General features: G+C 43.3%; 1 protein-coding gene and 1 long non-coding RNA gene across 4 annotated transcripts in view; one reads left to right on the plus strand and one right to left on the minus strand.

Moving 5' to 3' along the window:
• Positions 1-19214, plus strand: part of LOC125719462 (uncharacterized) — a 108189-nt gene that overhangs the window by 25356 nt on the left and 63619 nt on the right. The window contains exon 1 of one of the 3 annotated variants that reach the window (XR_007385093.1): positions 13343-13475. The exons of 1 other annotated variant lie outside the window; for it this stretch is intronic. This is a non-coding gene — a long non-coding RNA (uncharacterized LOC125719462). One more of the 3 variants, XR_007385092.1, reaches the window with a different exon arrangement.
• Positions 2444-19214, minus strand: part of LOC125719454 (class I histocompatibility antigen, F10 alpha chain-like) — a 73836-nt gene continuing 57065 nt past the window's right edge. The window contains exons 6-7 of the mRNA XM_048994242.1: positions 12982-13065; positions 2444-2484 (exon numbers count right to left, since the gene is read on the minus strand). Of these exons, the coding sequence (XP_048850199.1) occupies positions 12986-13065 (80 nt within the window). The 3' untranslated portion in view covers positions 2444-2484; positions 12982-12985. The remainder of the gene's footprint in view (positions 2485-12981; positions 13066-19214) is intronic.

A 19214-nucleotide genomic window follows, 5' to 3' on the forward strand; every position in this document is an offset into this window, starting at 1 on the left:
AAGAGCCTCGCTTACAGGCACATAGGCTTAGCCCACTGAGCTACATGCTGCCCTCTAACCATTGGATGGAGACAGATGTAATTCAATGTTATGTATAAAATATGTAATTATTATCTGCTCATTCAGAAAATGATTATTTTTATTATTTTATTTTTTCCTTTCATTATCAGGCGAAATGCAAATGTTTACATATAATGTGATACAATTTTGTTTCTCCATTTCAAAATGTTGAAATAATTTTTTTTAAATTTGTTTATTCAGTAGGCACTTATGTCCAAAGGGACAGTTCGCATATGTGGTCATGATTACAAAACCACGTTCTGACAGCTGCAGTCGATATTCAATATTAAATAAGTGAGTATCTGGCACTGTTCTTGCAGAGTTTACATGCAGTGCTGATTATATGCGATTTATTGTAAGTTGTGAATTTGGATCCTTTAGAATTAATGTGAAATGATTGTCTTTTTCATGTAATCTAATCACAATTGCTGTGGGTAATAAGTCATCCTAAACATTATCTTTTAGTGGTGTTGAGTATGGAAGCGTGTAGGTAATAATACAATTACCATCCACACTGAATAGCGTGTGGTTCTGACAATCAGGCTCCTGTCTGCCCTGATAGCTGCAGGGGTCATGTGATCCTGCTCCCTCGTCCTCCATTCTAAGTGACTTTGGACAAAAACATCTGTGAATATCGACTGCAGCTGTCAACATCCTCGCTTCCCAGAGGAACATCCTGTTGACTTGTTTCAAGTCTTGGATTGTCGATGCAAGCAAGTGAAACCCTGCAGGTTTTGTAGACTGTATTGGTTGATTTCGGAGGGTTGGAGGTTGTGTGAAAAGGTCACTATTGAGAACTGCAGTTTCTGAGAAGTCTTCAGTCTCAGTCCAAGCACAGATTGTATTTCTTAATAAAAAATACTTGACACACCATCATTGCATCATTTTACAATATTTTTTAACTTTATATAAAAGTATAAAAATACAGAAATACAGCAACAATAATTATGCAAAATTTGTAATGTTACTGTTGGCTAATGAAATAATAGATAATTATATAACAGACTCAGTGGCATTAAATCACTATGTTTCTGTAAAGTAATGGTTTGAATGCTTTGAAAGATGGAATCAATTGTGTTAATGGTCTATCTCTCAGTAGCCCCATTTTTCCATCACTTTTTTCAACAGTAGGTGTCACTAGTGTACATTGTTTAAAGAACATTTAATGAGTAATGAACCTTTTGACGAATCGTTTGGCTGGAAAGCCTCACTGCTTTGCGAAGCCTCACCACCACCACTAGTCAGTGATCAGTGCATCTCACACACAGGGTCACACAGGCGTCCTCATCAGCAGGCTGTGCGGCATTTAAAGAGACGGATCATGATAAAAACAGACTGCAGTGCCGCACAGTGACAGAGCAGAGCAGCTATAAGACAGTGGAGCTTTAACTACTAATACAGTAAACTTACAGAGAGAGAAATAAACCTGCATTAATGATCCTTACTGACCGTCAGTCAGTGATTCATTTTCTGAAATAGATTAAATTTGTTCTGCTCCATGTAATTTGAGTCTCATACCTGCTGCCAATTGTAATACAGCTATATGCTTAGGATTAAATAAGAATAGATATTGTATTGTATTATATTGTGTGTATGTGGTTTTATAATCATCTCATCTTGTCTCAGTCACCTTCTGGCAGAGGAAGAGATGAACTTGAAACCAAAATTAGACAGAAATGAGAAGAAAAAGCCCTGAATGCAGCTGGAGGACAAATCAGACAAAATGAATAAAACAAACTCATTATGTACATGCTGATTGTGTACCTGAGTACATGTGGAAAATTCCACAAAAGAAGAAATTGCAAATATTTGCAGAATCTCTGCAGACTTCATGTAGCTAAAACTAAAAAAATAAACTAAACTGAAAATTCCAGTGTGAATTTCACAGTGAGGCACTGGTGTGGAATCTATGTAATGTTGTTTATTAATGTTTCACAATGACTTCTTATTGGAGGGATTAATCACAGCTGAGCAGAACTGTCCTGTAACTGAGTCAGTCTCAGGACAACCAGGGGGTTTGGTTTAACTGGGGGTTTGGTTTAAATGGGGGTTTGGTTTAACTAGGGGTTTAGTTTAATTGGGGGTTTGGTTTAACTGGGAGTTTGGTTTAAATGGGGGTTTGGTTTAACTAGGGGTTTAGTTCCTATTGCAGAGGAAGCTTACAGCAATAATAATGATTTTTAAAAATACTGTGTTCTTCACGGTGTAAATAACCTCTCAGAAGGTATGTTCCACGGTAACAGGACTTACTGTGACATCATGGAGGGTGAACTCATGCTTTTGGTTGCTGTTGGCTGGAGTTCTCACAATTAGTGTCAGATGCTACAGTGAAAAAGATTACGTCACATGGTTATATTCTATACATACATACTAAAGGACTGCAGGCAATTTATTCAAGGCGATATTTCCACTTAAATCAATTTCAAATTGAAATGCTCTTTATACGTATATACAGCCTTCGCAACAGGTAATACCAAAAGTAGCAATACTCACTGCCGGCTTTCCCATAGCCTGAAACACAGAGGGACACAGAGTCAGACACAGGCACTCAGACTCTGTGCATCATTCGGGTGTCAGAGGCCCCAGTATAATGACTGTGTGCAGTTACATGCTTTGAAACGTCACTGGTGTTTCAGTGTGGACGCCACTGTTCTCTGTGTCTGTCGGCTTTTCTGTTACCTTTTTGCAAAACGCAGAGCACTGGTCACCCAGCCGACAATGATGTCCCAGGAAACGCCTCCTAAATTAAGGTTAAAGCACCATGTTCACCCCTGACAGTGACGCCCATTAGCTGCTCTCTCTCATTACTGTGTCGCTGCTCCTCTTACCCTGATTGGTCCTCATGTTCTTCTCCTCCAGCAGCACAGCAATGTCATCCTGGAGGCTCTTGTGCTGCACGACACAACTGTAGCTGTTCCTTTTCAAGTCCTCAGGCTTCACCATAAGTTTTGATGTGATCTGGAATGTTCCATCTCCGTTTGGCAGGGTCTCCCCCACCTCCACATCACTGTGCATGTCCACTCCATCTTTCTGCCAGGTCACCACGATCCCTTTGGGGAAGAAGCCGGTTGCGTGACAGGTGACAGGAGAGGAGGGGTCCTTCTGCAGCAGAGACACCTCAGGGCGGACTTGGGGAGAAAGACAAAAACATCCATAAATGAAACGTTACACTTCATCACCAGTAATGTCTCCTGTAAATACATAATGTGATTAATATTCTACACATCTTACTTGTAGGCCTGCATCAGGACAGGGTCAGCCCCAGTCTCAGACCTGCTGTACTGTACCTGTCCTCTCCAGTGTGCTATTCCCATAGCTCACATACTTCTTCAGCCACTCAATGCACGTCTAGGTGTAGTAACTTTTATAGTAATCCATCTGAGCTCTGTCACTGTCCCATTTATGTTTAGTGGGAACCGCCTGCATCACTGGAGCCACATAAGTCATGGTCTTGAAGTCCAATGCAATGAAGTCACTCCCATCATAGCCAAACTGATGAAGAGCACCTGTGGCCCCAGTTTCATCCTCCCACTCACAGCCGTACATCCACTGAACTGTGTGGATACCTGAACAGAAAGAGGAGAGAATTAGCAGGCAGGTTTGATACCGTTTCATCCTCTGGGCATCATTTTCACAGCATTTCAAACAGGCCTGTCAGCAGCTCCTCACTCTCAGCATCCTGCATGTACACTGCAGCTTTCAGGCCTTCAGTAGCATCTCAGCATCAGCTGTGTTAAATCAGAGCTGCGCCTAAGCTGTGCAGGGTGGTAGGTCTCTAGGAGCAGTGTTGGGCAGCCCTAATCCAACGACTCCCATTGATGCATGGTGTCAGCATACGTCTATGGGCTGTAATTATCATGGTTTCAAAGGGAAAATTAATGTAAATGTCATTGAAAGCAACAATCAGGTCTGTGGCTCAATTAGTAAGATATGTTATACTTTTAATAGCAAATAAAATTAATTTACATTGATACACTGATGGGGGCGGCATGGTGGTGCAGTAGTTAGCACTGTTGCCTCACACCTCTGGGACCCGCGTTCGAGTCTCTGCCTGGGTTACATGTGTGGAATTAGCATGTTCTCCCCATGTCATCATGGGGTTTCCTCCAGTTTCCCCCCACAGTCCAAAGACATGCTGAGGCTAATTGGAGTTACTAGATTGCCCATTTGTGTGCATGTGTGAGTGAATGGTGTGTGAGTGTGCCCTGCGATGAGCTGGCCACCCATCCTGGGTTGTTCCCTGCCTCATGCCCATTGCTTCTGGGATAGGCTCTGGACCCCCTACAACCGAGAAGGATAAGCAGTTTGGAAAATGGATGGATGATACATTGATTGATCTATTTCTTTTGGCAATTTAATAGGGGAATTCTTGGTTGCTGTGTAGTCTTAGAACGATCATTTGTGGATAGTTAACCTGTATAAGTGACCTATACTTACATTCTATGCACTGTGATGTATTAATGGAAATGAACAGTAATTCATTCTGAATATATGTTAGCACATCATTAACATTAGCACTTATCGGCCAGCTGTGTCGTAATCATCTAGTACTGTTGCTGCTGGCTAATAGACATTCTAAGCTGCCTTCTGTTTTCTGTTTATTACAGTTTCATAAATTTTCACCTGTCATACATGAAGATTGTCAATCAAGGAGCAAGGTGCTCCCTTCCTGGTTTGCGAAAATCGAGTCTGGGTGGCTGTTTGACTGTGTACTAACATACTAGTCGTATGAACCACATACTGTAGCAGGAACAGTAAAGTCATGTAAATCTGCACATTTGCTGAATGAAGCCAAAATGGGTTCAAAAACAAACATTTACAGAATCTGTCTTGCCTTTTAAAATAATGTTAGCTAAGTGCAAACAGACTGATCAAACCAGTGGGAGGGATTCAGTACATATTCCCTGCTGAGGTGATTATAACCCACAGGAGAAACACACAGGCTTGCCGAGGTGATTATAACCCACAGGAGAAACACAGAGAACTGCTGAGGTGATTATAACACACAGGCCTGCTGAGGTTATTATAACACACAGGCCTGCCGAGGTGATTATAACCCACAGGCCTGCTGAGTTTATCAGCAGTAAAAGTTCTCTGTGTCTGTGAGACGCGTGATTCCCGCTGCACACTGTGTGTGTGTGAATCTGTGTGTCAGTGTGTGTGTTTGCCTTTAGAGACGACCATCAGCTAAATAAACGCAGCCTGCAAATATAAAAACTATAAAACTTGTGTTTGTTGAGCTCTGTGCTGCTTTAATATGTTCAGGTAGAGCACAGCATTCAGATAACAAACATGTTACACTGTCAGGGTCACTGTCATAAACATGCAGCACTTACCTCCAGTTTGGTTGAAACGCTGCTTTGCAATTTCTATGTTGTTTTTGAACACCGGCTCAGTAGCCATGGAGAACTGAGTGTTCCTGTCCCAGTAATCATCATCCACAGCCTTTGTCACCCATTCCTGACATGGAACCTCTCTGCGTATGTTACTGTCATAGTAAGTGAAGGGCTCCTCGTCCACCAGCCCTACTGTCATAAACTCCGGGAGATTCGGTATCCCTGATGAACCGCTGTAGACATACTGCAGGAAGTGTGTCACTGGGAAAACAAAACACACATTACAGTTATAAATACTGGATCACAGTGATCACTCTACAAATAAGGAGAGAACATTAATTTGAAGAGTCAGCCAAGTATTAAGCAGTGCGACGGCTTTGGGGTGGAAACTCCATCCGAACCTCTCAGCTCTCAGGGAGAGACGGCAGAAGCCCCTTCCAGACCTCAGCCTGCTAACCATGCAATTATATAGTAATAATAATACAAAATTATTCATTACACAATTCAAATTCAAAATGTAATGAACATGTCACGTTCTCTGGGGCACGGAGCAGTGATCGTGCGAGCAGGAGGGCAAGGAACAAGCCAGAAGGCAAATATCAGGGCAAACTAGGGGTTTAATCGGGGCAAGGGCAGGACGGAATACAGGCATCGACAAACATCAATGACGGACGAGGACCACAGGTAAGACCAGCACTTAAAACAGGACAAGACTAATCAAAGTAATCAGACACAGCAGGAGACGATCAGGGAAGCACACGTGGGTAAGCAGGGGGCGTGGGACACACGAGGAGCGGACGAGCCGGGCATGACAGAACATTTATTTAAATAAACAAATATAATTTGGGAACCAGTGGCCATGTGTCTCAAACATCAGGAGCAAAAACATTTGAGTTATTACCATTTTTTTAGTAATAACGCAAAAATGTCGTGTTTAAAACATTCCTGGAATCTTCCACTTAGCATTCACAGTGCCCTCTACAGGATCCTGTCAAAACAACATCCCCTAAAGCGGCACAGATCTTGCCGAACAAGAAGGTAACTTAAGCCTCGAATGGGTCTTATATTAGGCCTAAGAAAACAACATTATTTCAGATATAAAATTGAAGACTTTAAATCTGAAATATGCTTGCAACCAAATACCGATTACCTAGAAATCTCAGAAATTATAACCACAAAACTGAAGACTTTCATCATAGAAATAACTAAAGTTTGTAAGTAAAATCAGATTTTTTAATACTTACCTGCAAGTAAGTAGGATTTCCAAGGCACTGAAAGACTTTGCAGAGGGGTGTGCTTCTGTCGGAGCAAAAAAAGTAGTTTTTAACCAATAAAAATCAAGAGATTTCTTCTGTTCTTATGTTCTTATGTAGAAGACCTGACATCACATATCTCTGGAGTGTTTTGGAATGAAGAGGTTCCTAATCAAAACCAAAGTTAATATGTCTCAAGGTGTTCTGGGAAATTGAGTTTAGTAGCTTGGCAAAAGATGTATGAGCGATGTTTTTTAAAAGGCAGTGTTTAAGACATGTTTAACATATTAAATGGCTGGATCACAGACTCACATGTACAAGGATGCATTTGGGTTCTGATATTATTCAGATTTCTGCCAGAGTGTGGAAAGGGAAAGAGACGATGGGGGGGGGGAGTTCTGGCTCCCAGCAGCTCCATCACTATCACCGTGGTAACATGCAGCCATTTTTTGTCGACTATTATGATGTAAAACACTGACACACCGACAGAAGAAATAGTTTGTATCATGAAATGTTTTCCGGTTATATTGGACTCTGCTGTAACTCCATCAGACATGAGGAAGATCCTTCAGAGAGTGAACCTCCACAAGGCTGCAGGCCCAGACAACATCCCAGGCTGGTTCTCAGGGACGGTGCAGCCCAGCTCTCTGAGGAATTCACAGGCATTATCAGTACCTCACTTTCCCAGGGGATTGTCCCCCCACCCCCAGCCCACGTTTGAAGACTGCGACCAACATTCCCACCCCCGAAAGCACCATGATGTCAGGCCTCAGTGACTATCGCCCAATAGCACTAACCTCTCTCACCTCACTCACCTCCCTGACCTCACATCCTCATGAAGGACTCTGTACAGCTGATCATGACACTCATTTATGAAGGTCATCCCAGTCACATCAGACCCAAACCAGTGCACTTACAGAGGTAACTGCTGCACCACGGATACCATCCAGTCTCTGGTTCGCCTGGCCCTCCTTCACCTGCAGAAGATTCCTACTTCACACAGCTTTTCCTAGATTGATTGTTCCCTTCAATGCATTAATTCCAGAAACCCTCAAAAACACGTGACACTAGTTGGGTTCAGTTCATTCCCTTGTAATTGGGTGCTGGATTTTCCTGACAGATTGGCTCCAGTCAGTCAGGATTCACAACATCACATCCTCTCCCCATCATCCTCAACACCCCCCCCCCCCCCCCCGCCCCAATGGTGTCTGTTTACTTCCCTTCTGTACACAATGCTATGTCATGACTGCACAGCAGAACACCCAACCAATCACACTGTGAATTTTGTAGACGACGCTACAGTAGTGGGCCTCATCATTCACGGTGATGAGTCAGTGTACAGGCAGGAGGTGAGGGATCTGGAAGCAGGATGCAAAGAGCACAACCTCTACATCAGTGTGAGCAAGAGGATGTTTCAGTTCATGTACTGTGTTAATTATTGAGTTGTATTATTTATCCTTTCACATTTTATTTCTTACATATGATGTGGTCTGAATATGGAGGACAAAAGGTGACATAATCATAATAAATACATCAATAATAAAATTAATTACTTTAATTTCTCATTCCAAATTTTTTTTTATTGCAAAGACTTTTGTCATGCATCTGTATGTAAAACCCTATTGGCCGGGGGGACTTTGCTGATCTGTGGATGAGAAGGAATGCTAGCTGGCGTTCAGGCTAAATCCACGATACACGACTTTCCAAGTCGTCAGCACTTCGGTCACCTTTTGTTGTTTTAAATGTGCTCTATAGATAAACTGACGTGACTCATTTAGCACGTCATTGTCTCAGGCCGCACTCTCACTTTGCAGATCATTTTATTTCTGTTTTATATTCAGTGTATTTTATATGTTTATTGTTATATTATTTTTCTTCATTTTTTTTTAAAAATTCCATTCTAATTTACTTGTTATATATTCTACTTTTTGTGTACTGAGGAAACACATTTTGTTCCGTTATGTTGTACGGTGTGTTGATATGTAGGAATGACAATAAACACCTGAATCCTGAATCTTCTGAAGTCCGTCTTTAATGTAATTTTTAAATATACTTTTGTATTTATATTCTATATACAGCTGTGGAAAAAATTAAGAGACCACTCTATATTTTCAAACAAATCTGCTTTTTAAATCATGTTTAATCGTGATTCTGCTGGTAATAGAGCAGCAGGTTGCTTCCAGGTTCAAAATTCCTAAGAGAGCAGAACACAAGAAACAAGGTGAAGCCCTTCAGCAATGAAACAGACGAACCAGGCTGCAGTTTGCAAATAAAGTATATATATCATCCATAGACGGACACCTATAAACTGAGAAATTAGTGAAATAAAAAAATGTGTTGTAGTCTCTTAATTTTTTCCGCGGCTGTATTTTAAATGCATGGTTTGTTTAATGTTATTATCACATCTGCATCGAAAGGAGCCAGTAGAAGGGATTCAGGTTTCTATCTCAGATGCCTCCTAGACGCTTCTCTGGGGAGGTGTTTCAGACATGTCCAATCACGAGGAGGCCCCGGGGCAGACCTTGGTATTCCCTGCTTTGACTGCTGCCCCCGTGACCTGGACGTGGATGAATGGCAGAGAATGGATGGATGGATGGATGGATGGATGAATGGAGGAAGGGATGGATGGAAGATAGCTGTGTTTTCTTGAATTTACAAAAGCAATGGTCAGTTAAACTGAAGGACATTAAATTATAAACTTACCAGTCCTTTGGCGCAGGTCCTTCTAATTTCACACAGCAGATTGCATGAAAACGTCAGTGCTGGTATTGACTCCACAGCTGCTCTGCTTTATGCAGAGAGTTAATTTGGTAACATAATGTGGTGGGAAAGGATGCGTGAGAGATGTGGGGGCAAAAAATACCCAGAGAGGGGTGGGGTTTATTCAGGTGATGAAGGCGCTGAGGTTGCAGGTTCAGGGGAGTGTGCTTCTCTCCCCAGGTGGGGGGGTACGGGTCCTTTGGTGCTAAGGGTGTGGCACAGGATGCAGGGGTGTCTCAGGTCGATCACCCCCCAGGGGAAGAGGGAGCACAGACAACTGGCTTACCCTGGACCCTCAGGGTTTCAGCTCTGCAGGGGAAGACAATCCCCCCCCTCAGTGGGGCAGTCAGTGACCCCCAGCTGTTTCCTGTTATCATTCCTTACAGGAGGTTTCTGTGCCGACCGCGAGGACCCCGCTGTTTCTGTCTGCCTGCACAATTCATAGCGATTGAATTGGGGCATTACATTATCATCATCATCATCATCATCATCACTAACCCCCCCTCAAGCACTTTGAACCACTGCTTCAGCAGGCTGATGTGGTGAAGCAGCTCAGAGGAGCTGGCTGGGATCCCAGACCTGGTCAGTCACAAAACCCGCCTTTTCCATCATGGTGTGAGGTCTCTGCCAGGAGGCCAGGAACATGCAGGAGGTGTTTGAGATGAAGGTTAGGATTTAATCACCTGGAGGAACTGGATGCTTTTTAAAGAGATTTCCAGATTTACTAGATATATTCTGAAAACTTATTTTGAATTTACTTAATATATTTTTTTATTTCCTAGTTTTTCTCCCAGTCTGGAATAGCTAATTAATTAATGACTGTTATTTGTGACGAGGCTTTAAACATGCAGGTCCAAGATCAGGGAGTGATACTCAGGGCAGCAAATAGAAATGCTGGTATTTTTACGAGATGAGGATGTGAAGTCAAATAAAACAGTGTAGTACTTAAGTACAGTTCAGTAAATCATATATAGCAAATAACACTGGAAGTCAATTATCCCACATTCTGACTTCACTCACAGCTAAACACAAATCAAAATTACTCAAAGAAAATCAGATGTGTATTTATGCCTCTGTGACAAACATCAGCCGACACTCATTTATTTCCACCCCGGCCAGCTGCATAATTTAACATTGTGTTGTCATCTGTCACCAGGCAGATTAAAGCTGAACAGGTTCCTGCTGTGGGAATTCCCCTGTGGTCACATGTCCTCTGTTAAATGGTGTCATGCAACACAGGCTAAAACTGATGGGCATTTATAAGAAAATATAATTTTCTAAATTTCTATTAAACACTCTGCAACACTATACCTGCATGCTAAAATAAAAATATATAAAGATCTGATATTCAAGAGTTAGAAACAACCTTTTAAGCACAACTGAATGCCTTTCAGTCTATATTGTCACTAAATCCCAGCTTGTCAATATTTTTCCATCCATCCATATCTGCTTATTAGTACAGGGTCACAGGGATCCTGCTGAATATCCCAGCATGCACCGGGGGCACAGAGCACCCTGGATGGGATGCTGGTTCATTGCTGAGTTACACTCACACACTAAGGATGGTTTGGATATATCAATTTATCTTATTACATAAATAAATAAAACATTTAACAAAAGCCATCTGGACTGAGTCAGATAGTAAACTGATTTAAAGAAATTAAGGCTAAATATTAAATTATTTCCTGCTCATCTAGCTATGTATTTCAACAAAATTCAAAAACACCTTTGTTTCTATGTATCATATTTATTATCCCAGTTCAGACAGAATATTTACATACAATGTGATACAAATTTCTGTTTCTGTTTATCAAAATTCCGGAATTATTTATCTTACAGTTTTTTATTCAGTAGACTTTATCCAAATGACAGTTAATCGATTCATCATTACAGAATTAAACCACATTCTGTCATTTGATATGTACATTTATCTATTTACAAACATATCTGCACAAAGTGAAGCAGAATGAAGGATCAGAGCGCAGGGTCACACTGTCCCTGGAGCCATAATGGTAAAGGGCCTTGCTGAAGAACCCGAGTGCATCACTGTGTCAGACATGGGATTGGAACTGGCAACCATCTGGGTATTAATGTCCAACCTAGAGAACCACACACCATCTTAGGTGCATGGTAATTTCATTATTGAACATTTTCAATATTCCATATTAAACCACTACAAAGTCATGTTGTAGATTACTTAACCCTCACCAGTGTCTAACTATGTAACTGTGTCTAACTATGTAGTTACATCAGGTCATTAATATTGGTTCCTGCAATAATAAACCTCCAGCCAAAGCTCACATGTATCCTGATGTTCTGTTACACTGTTTCATACATTTATCAGCCACATTCATCGTTTCATTGCCCATATTTCTGGTTGCTGTCGCTTTATCCTTGGTGCTCATTACTGCAGTGCCAGACAGTGACAGAGCAGAGCAACTATAAGACAGTGGAGCTTTAACTGCTAATACAGTAAAATTACAGAGAGAGAAATAAACCTGCATTAATGATCATTCCTGACCATCAGTCAATGATTGATTTTCTGGTTGCATTTATTCTGCTCCTCATAGATCGAATCTCATGACTGTTGCTGATTGTAAAGCTAAAAGCTGCTAAAAGCTAAAAAGCTTAGTAAAGAATAGACAGTATATTGTATTGTGTGTGTGTGTTTGGGGGGGGGGGGAGATCAGGTCTGCACTTTAATCTCATCTTGTCTCTGTCGCTTTCTGGCAGAGAAGGAGATGAACCTGAAACCAAAACCATACATAAATTAGAAGAAGACGTCCTGAATGCAGCTGGAGAGCAAATCAGACAAAGCCAGTAAACAAACTCATGTATACAGATTCTCTAGGTGAACTTATGTTATATAAAGTGCAGATGTTCTGTAAACGTAACATAGGTCTGGATTTAATAAACTGAAAATCGCACACTTTAAATATGACGACATCACATAAACATCCAATTATATACAAAACTGATTATTAATGTTTCTTAATGACATTTACATTCACTAAAAGTTAACGTTTCAAAAACATTCTATTGTATGGATTCACAGCTGAAGTCCAGCCTGTATCTACAAACATCAGCTCTGCTGTCATTGCAGCTTCAAACACTAATGACAAGTGACACTATCAGCTGTGTCCATGTGAGGGAGCCAGAGGCCACATTCTGTGCAGTGAAGCCCCAGAGCCACACAGAGCCGCCTGGGTCTGGGGGTCAGATCCGGAATAACCAGGCGTTTGGCTTAACTGGGTAATATGTGTTTGGGCAGAACAGGGATTCAGAACCAGGCTGAAAAGGATCATCTCTGACATTCTCATAAACTACAGCACATACATGGCTTATATGGCAACCTCTCAGAAGGTATGTTCCACGGTAACAGGACTTACTGTGACATCATGGAGGGTGAACTCATGCTTTTGGTTGCTGTTGGCTGGAGTTCTCAGAATCAGTGTCAGATGCTACAGTGAAAAACCCAAAGATAAAGTCACAGGGTTTGGTTATATTCTATACATACATACTAAAGGACTGCAGGCAATTTATTCAAGGTGATATTTCCACAAATCAATTTTAAATTTAAATGCTCTTTATACACATATTCAGTCTTGGCAACAACAATACAGGGTAACAATACTCACTGCCGGCTTTCCCATAGCCTGAAACACAGAGGGACACAGAGTCAGACACAGGCACTCAGACGCTGTGCATCATTCGGTTGTCAGAGGCCCCAGTAAAATGACTGTGTGCAGTTACATGCTTTGAAACGTCACTGGTATTTCAGTGTGGACGCCATTGTTCTCTGTGTCTGTCTGCTTTTCTGTTACCTGTCCTGCTCCTCCTCCACAACACGACCCCAGTGACGACAGCAATGAGAGCCAGAGCAGCAGCCACACAGCCGACGATGATGCCCCAGGAAACGCCTCCTAAAATAAGGTTAAAGCACCATGTTCACCCCTGACAGTGACGCCCAATAGCTGCTCTCTCTCATTACTGTGTCGCTGCTCCTCTTACCCTGATTGGTCCTTATGTTCTTCTCCTCCAGCAGCACAGCAATGTCACCCTGGAGGTTCTTGTGCTGCATGACACAGCTGTAGCTGTTCCTCTTCCAGTCCTCAGGATTCACCGTGAGTTTTGATGTGATCTGGAATGTTCCGTCCCCGTTTGGCAGGGTCTCCCCCACCTCCACATCACTGTGCATGTCCACTCCATCTTTCTGCCAGGTCACCATGATCCCTTTGGGGAAGAAGCCAGTTGCGTGGCAGGTGACAGGAGAGGAGGGGTCCTTCTGCAGCAGAGACACCTCAGGGCGGACTTGGGGAGAAAGACAAAAACATCCATAAATGAAACGTTACACTTCACCACCAGCAATCTCTCCTGTAAATACATAATGTGATTAATATCCTACACATTTTAGCTATAAGCCTGCATCAGGACAGAGAGAGAGCTGTGCTCCCCAGCTGTATTTCTTAGTATTTCTGCCAGGAATCTAATACTATGAAATACTGCTGATTATGAGAATCAGTCCAGGTGGGACGGCAGACAGAAGCACATGGGGGGGGGGGGTGATGGGAGGGGGAGCAGGAGATGAGAGGAGCTTAAACATCACGGGGGGGGCTAAAGATTAGGATTTTAAATTTTTTTTATTGTGTGTGGGTTCAGGCATCATGGTCTGTGAGGATATATAATGCCTGGGAATGAGTACAAGCTCAACTGAATGCCTGCAGTCATGCCCTGACTTCACCCCTCCTCACACGCTGTAATGTGGGCTGGATGCTGCTGTGGATGGATTCAAACTTCACTTTCAGCGGGGGTGTCGGCACAGACTGAGCATACAGCCCAGATTGCAGGTGTAGTGGAATTTTGGTACGTTTATGTGCGTCGATTGCGCATGTAGAAGGAATTGATTACTAAGTGTTTCCAGTAGGTGGAATCTGTCAGTCTGCTGGAAAATCACTGCTGTATGCATGTGCTGATCATGACCATCTGCACACATGAAGAAAGTGTGTGAACTGTAAGAACACAACAAAAGTGAAGGATGAACTAGGCTTTAGGCCCTGTTGTGCCCTCCAGTATGTTACAGCCTGACACTCAGTGTATCTGCTAAGCAGGACAGCCCCAGTCCCAGACCTGCTGTACTGTACCTGTCTTCTCCAGTGTGCTCTTCCAGTAGCTCACATACTTCTTCAGCCACTCAAAGCATTTCTGGGTAAAGTAGTATTTTAAATAATCTAACCAAGCTCTGTCACTGTCCCACTTCAGTTTAGTGGGAAATGCCTGCTGCACTGGAGCTACAAATCTCATGGTCTTCAAGTCAAACGTAATGAAGTCACTCCCATCATAGCCATACTGATGAAAAGCACCTGTGGCCCCAGTTTCATCCTCCCACTCACAGCCATACATGTTCTGATATGTGTGGATACCTGCACAGAAAGAGGAGAGAATTAGCAGGCAGGTTTGATTCGGTTTCATCCTCTGGGCGTCATTTTCACAGCATTTCAAACAGGCCTGTCAGTAGCTCCTCACTCACAGCATCCTGCATGTACACTGCAGCTTTCAGGCCTTTTTAACTGTGTGACATTAAATTCACACACGAGCTGGAAAAGAGTAAAAATCAGACACCCCAGCTCTCCCAGAAGTTACTGGAATCTCCCACAAACTGACAGCAGCACATTTTACCTCCGGCACCCCGACACCCCCTGGCAGGCAGCACTTGGCTTGGGTGGGATCTGACCTAACAGCCTACCGGCGTACCGCCCAGACATTACACGGCCGTGTACGGTATTTTGAAAAACAACACTATTCTGATATTTCCAGATAAAATATGCTGGGGGTGAGTGGAGGGTGGGGTACTTTCTAATGACAATACCATGATATATATTATTACCGTAATACTATGGAATATAAAGCTATGTAACACACAGAGGGAATGTAACCTTAGAACAGAAAGTCAGTGTGGCCTGTAACAGAACATGAGCTCTTTAGAAATTCACATGGTATTAATCAGATAAGCGTGTTTCTGTGCCTTGGACCGGCCCTCACTCCAAGGACAGCTGAGCCACAAACATCCATCCTCAGGAGCCAAGGAAGGAAGTTATTGGACATGGGAGCACAAACCACCGGGGTCTGGCTGGCGATCGGGAAAGGAAGAGACACGCTGGAGGACGACGTGTCTGATAAGGTGTAAGAACATGTATAAAAGATGAGCATGAACTGGTGTTAGACACAGACTGCAGGGTGCCCAGCCTCGGCTGTAACTGTGATGTTGCAATAAAGACTGAATCTGAGGATCTACATGAGGGGCTCCTGAGTCCTGATTGGCTGAGAAGAAAGAAATACATGACAATCCTGGCCAAGCCTAGCTCTCCCCCCCAGTTGTCCCTCATCCGACTCCCTGAAATCAATATGAGGTGGCGTGTTTGAAAAAGTACATCACAGCTCACACACACACACACACACACAGATACCACACTAGGCTGAGGATTTAAGTGTACTTAAATAAGTAACTGTTTATAAACACTTTGATTTGTTTAACAAATAAAAAAGATAAATAAACAGTCTCAGATTCCCCTGCTGAAGCGACTTAGACTCACACACAGTTTACCCAGTGAGTCACTGGACGGTGTGACTGTGGATCAGTGTGTGAGTCAGACACAAGACTCCATGCTGTGTGGGTCTGTGCAGAAACACATGAGGCGTCAGTGATGCCGCCCAGACGCTCTGATGTCCTGAGACGGGACTTAGTGTGACGCCTGAGAGGAGCCACATCAGCATTCAGTCGGGGTCAGACGGACCCCTTTGTCTGTGTCACCTGCAATCAGCCCCCCTGCCTGAATAACACACATTTTATTCACAGAAAGCGACACTGCACATCCAGTCGCTCCTATGTACACAGTGTCCTCAGGCCTGGACTCTCCCCCTGTGCAAACGCCCCCCCCATGTGAAATACGGTGTGTAGATGCACAGTAACAATAAGCCCCCTGCAGCTGACACACACAGAGCAGGCAGACGTTTCCCAACCTGTCTCACGGTCCACAGGCGAGTCCCTGTAACCGGGGGAGACGAAAACACAGGAATCACATCTGGCCTCTTGTGCTTCTGGCGGACAGAGGATGTGGAGGGTGGGGTGGTGAAGAGCAGCCACACACTCACACGCCGCGCCGCACATCACACCTCCGTCTGTGACTGTATATCCTGACCCTCACACACTGACCCACTACAGCGCAGAGGTCTGTACCACGTGGGACGAGCACTAAGGGGGATCTGAGGCTGTTGCTGCCTCTGTAAGGATGACAGGAGAGCAGCACACACCCCTGGTGTTTGGTTCATCCCACAAAGCCTGTTCTGATGTCCAAACTGACCCACTAGGCGGGTCACAGTCCACGCCTGAGCTCCAAGCCAGTGATACAGGCATCTTACACATTTAAAGTTTGCGAAGAGGCTGAGACCATTTTGACCCTAAGATCTGTCATCATTCGCTTTACCGGATAAAAGCAGGAGACTCTGAGCACCAGAGATTCAAAGGGAAACTCCGCATAGAATCAGTTACTAGAAGGTTCTGTTAGTCTTTCACTTGGTGTGGATTAAAAAACAATTTTACATTTATCTATGGGGCGCTTTTGTCCAAAGCCACGTACAAGCGGGGAGAGCTTGGGGTGCGGGTGCAGGGCGGCCAGCGCAGGTCGGGCTGCTGGGGATTATAACCCACAGGAGAAACACAGAGGCCTGCCGAGGCGATTATAACCCACAGGAGAAACACAGAGGCCTGCCGAGGCGATTATAACCCACAGGAGAAACACAGAGGCCTGCCGAGGCGATTATAACCCACAGGAGAAACACACAGGCCTGCTGTTCGAGTGTAAATAGTTTTGCAGCTGCTTTTGCGTCCAATTGATCATGGGAATTATCACCGCTTGTGATAATAGTTCTCATTATCTATATTTTTATTGTTGCTTTTCTTTCCTATATATATATTCGTATGATTCATGCTATGCCATATCTGTTGTGGTACCAGGTTATTTTGCATTGTTTCGATTGATATATTGATATTGATTTTAATGCGAGGTTATATTGTATCCCTTGTATTAAACTGTTTTTTTGAGTGAACCTAAGCGTGCCTGTTTGTTCCTTCGAGAGCCCTATATCCCTCTCTCATCCATCTTGAGACAGATCTGCTACACGTACAGAGGGAGAAACTGCACTGAAGCAGCTGAGGTGACACTGAGCAGAATCCACAGCTTCCTTAGAGAATAAATGACCCCCCATGTACCTCAGAGCTACAGTGTCAGTCTATAAGCTCTGGGTATAAAGGACAGAGGCTCCTGATGCCTCCTCAGAATGACGACGTCCTCACAGTGTGTCACTGGCAGCTGATCATGGACCAATCAGAGGCCGGGTGGGGAATTCCTACATTTACATGGGGGCAGGTGCTGGGGGACAAACCCCTAAATGCTTTCACTGGTGTGAATTTGCATGCTGTGTGTGATGCAGAAATACTGGGAGATTTTATAAAGTTAGGATTCTACCTCTAGTGCAACACAACAAGGATGCTGAGTCTACTGACCCCTGCTGGTGTTTCCCTGACACTGAGATGAGCAGAATTCAAAAAGTCCAGAATAAAAACATTTGATTGCTTCCTTCCTATTTGCAGCAGCCAAAACATTCTACGATTGGTTGCCATTAGCCCCACCTTGATGGTCCAAGCTTGTGATTGGGCGGCCAGGCATCCCCTGGACCCCCCACAGGGCTGAGCCTGCCTACAGCCTAGTTAAGTGTCTGGGGACAATAACATGCATCAATAATTCTAACTGCCTCCACTGTTCATGTATTCATTATTAAAATATGACTTATAGACCAAAGGTCACTGATATATCACAGTGAACATTCTGATTTCTGTCATTGTTTTATCATGGAACAGCTGCAATAGTTTTATTCTTGGAACATTTGTACTGTTGCACAAATTTCTAATTAAGTAAAGAAAACAGCAAACCAGGCAGAAAACATTCAGAGTGACATTCAGTGCAGTTTCTCTGTGGTCAGAACTAAAAAAAAAACAAACAAAAAAAACACAAATTACCTGCAGTGGAAGAAAAGTATAAGTGATGGAAAAGCAGGATGTAGAGGGAGGGTTTATGCTGGGATACAGTATCAGTTCAGCAAAGGGCAGGTCTGTCTCATTATTCAGGTATTCTGTAGGATTTCAGTGTCACATTTGCAATATTCAATGACCAAGTTTATTACTTGTTTTCTGATATATTTTTCAACAGCCCACACATGTTTCCACACAGTAGCAAGAAGCACATTAGCAGAATTCGTATTTTTCCAACATATCATTTTTACTCTCATGTTAGAATAAATCACTGTAAATAAAGCCATCAGCTAAACACACAAAGCTGGAATAAGTAAAAATGTGGAGAGTCGCCCTAAAGCAGATAAACACGTCACACTGTCAGGGTCACTGTCATAAACATGCAGCACTTACCTCCGGCTTGGTTAAAATGCGGCTTTAGCACTTTTATGCTGTTTCTAAACAACGTCTCTGTGTCCATGAGGATCTTACTCTGTTCGTCCCAGTAATCAGGCCCTTCAGACTCTCTCATCCATTCCTGAAGGGGAGTCATTCTGTGGCTGCTGCTGTTATAGTGAACAAAGGGCTCCCCATCCACCAGCCCTACAACTACAAACTCTGGGAGGTTCGGTATCCCTGACGTGCCGCTACAGACATACTGCAGGGAGTGCGTCACTGGGAAAGCAAAACACACACATTACAGTCACAGACACAGGGAAAGCAAAACACACACATTACAGT

This window comes from Brienomyrus brachyistius, chromosome 23, assembly GCF_023856365.1.
Source record: "Brienomyrus brachyistius isolate T26 chromosome 23, BBRACH_0.4, whole genome shotgun sequence".
Lineage (NCBI taxonomy): Eukaryota > Metazoa > Chordata > Actinopteri > Osteoglossiformes > Mormyridae > Brienomyrus > Brienomyrus brachyistius.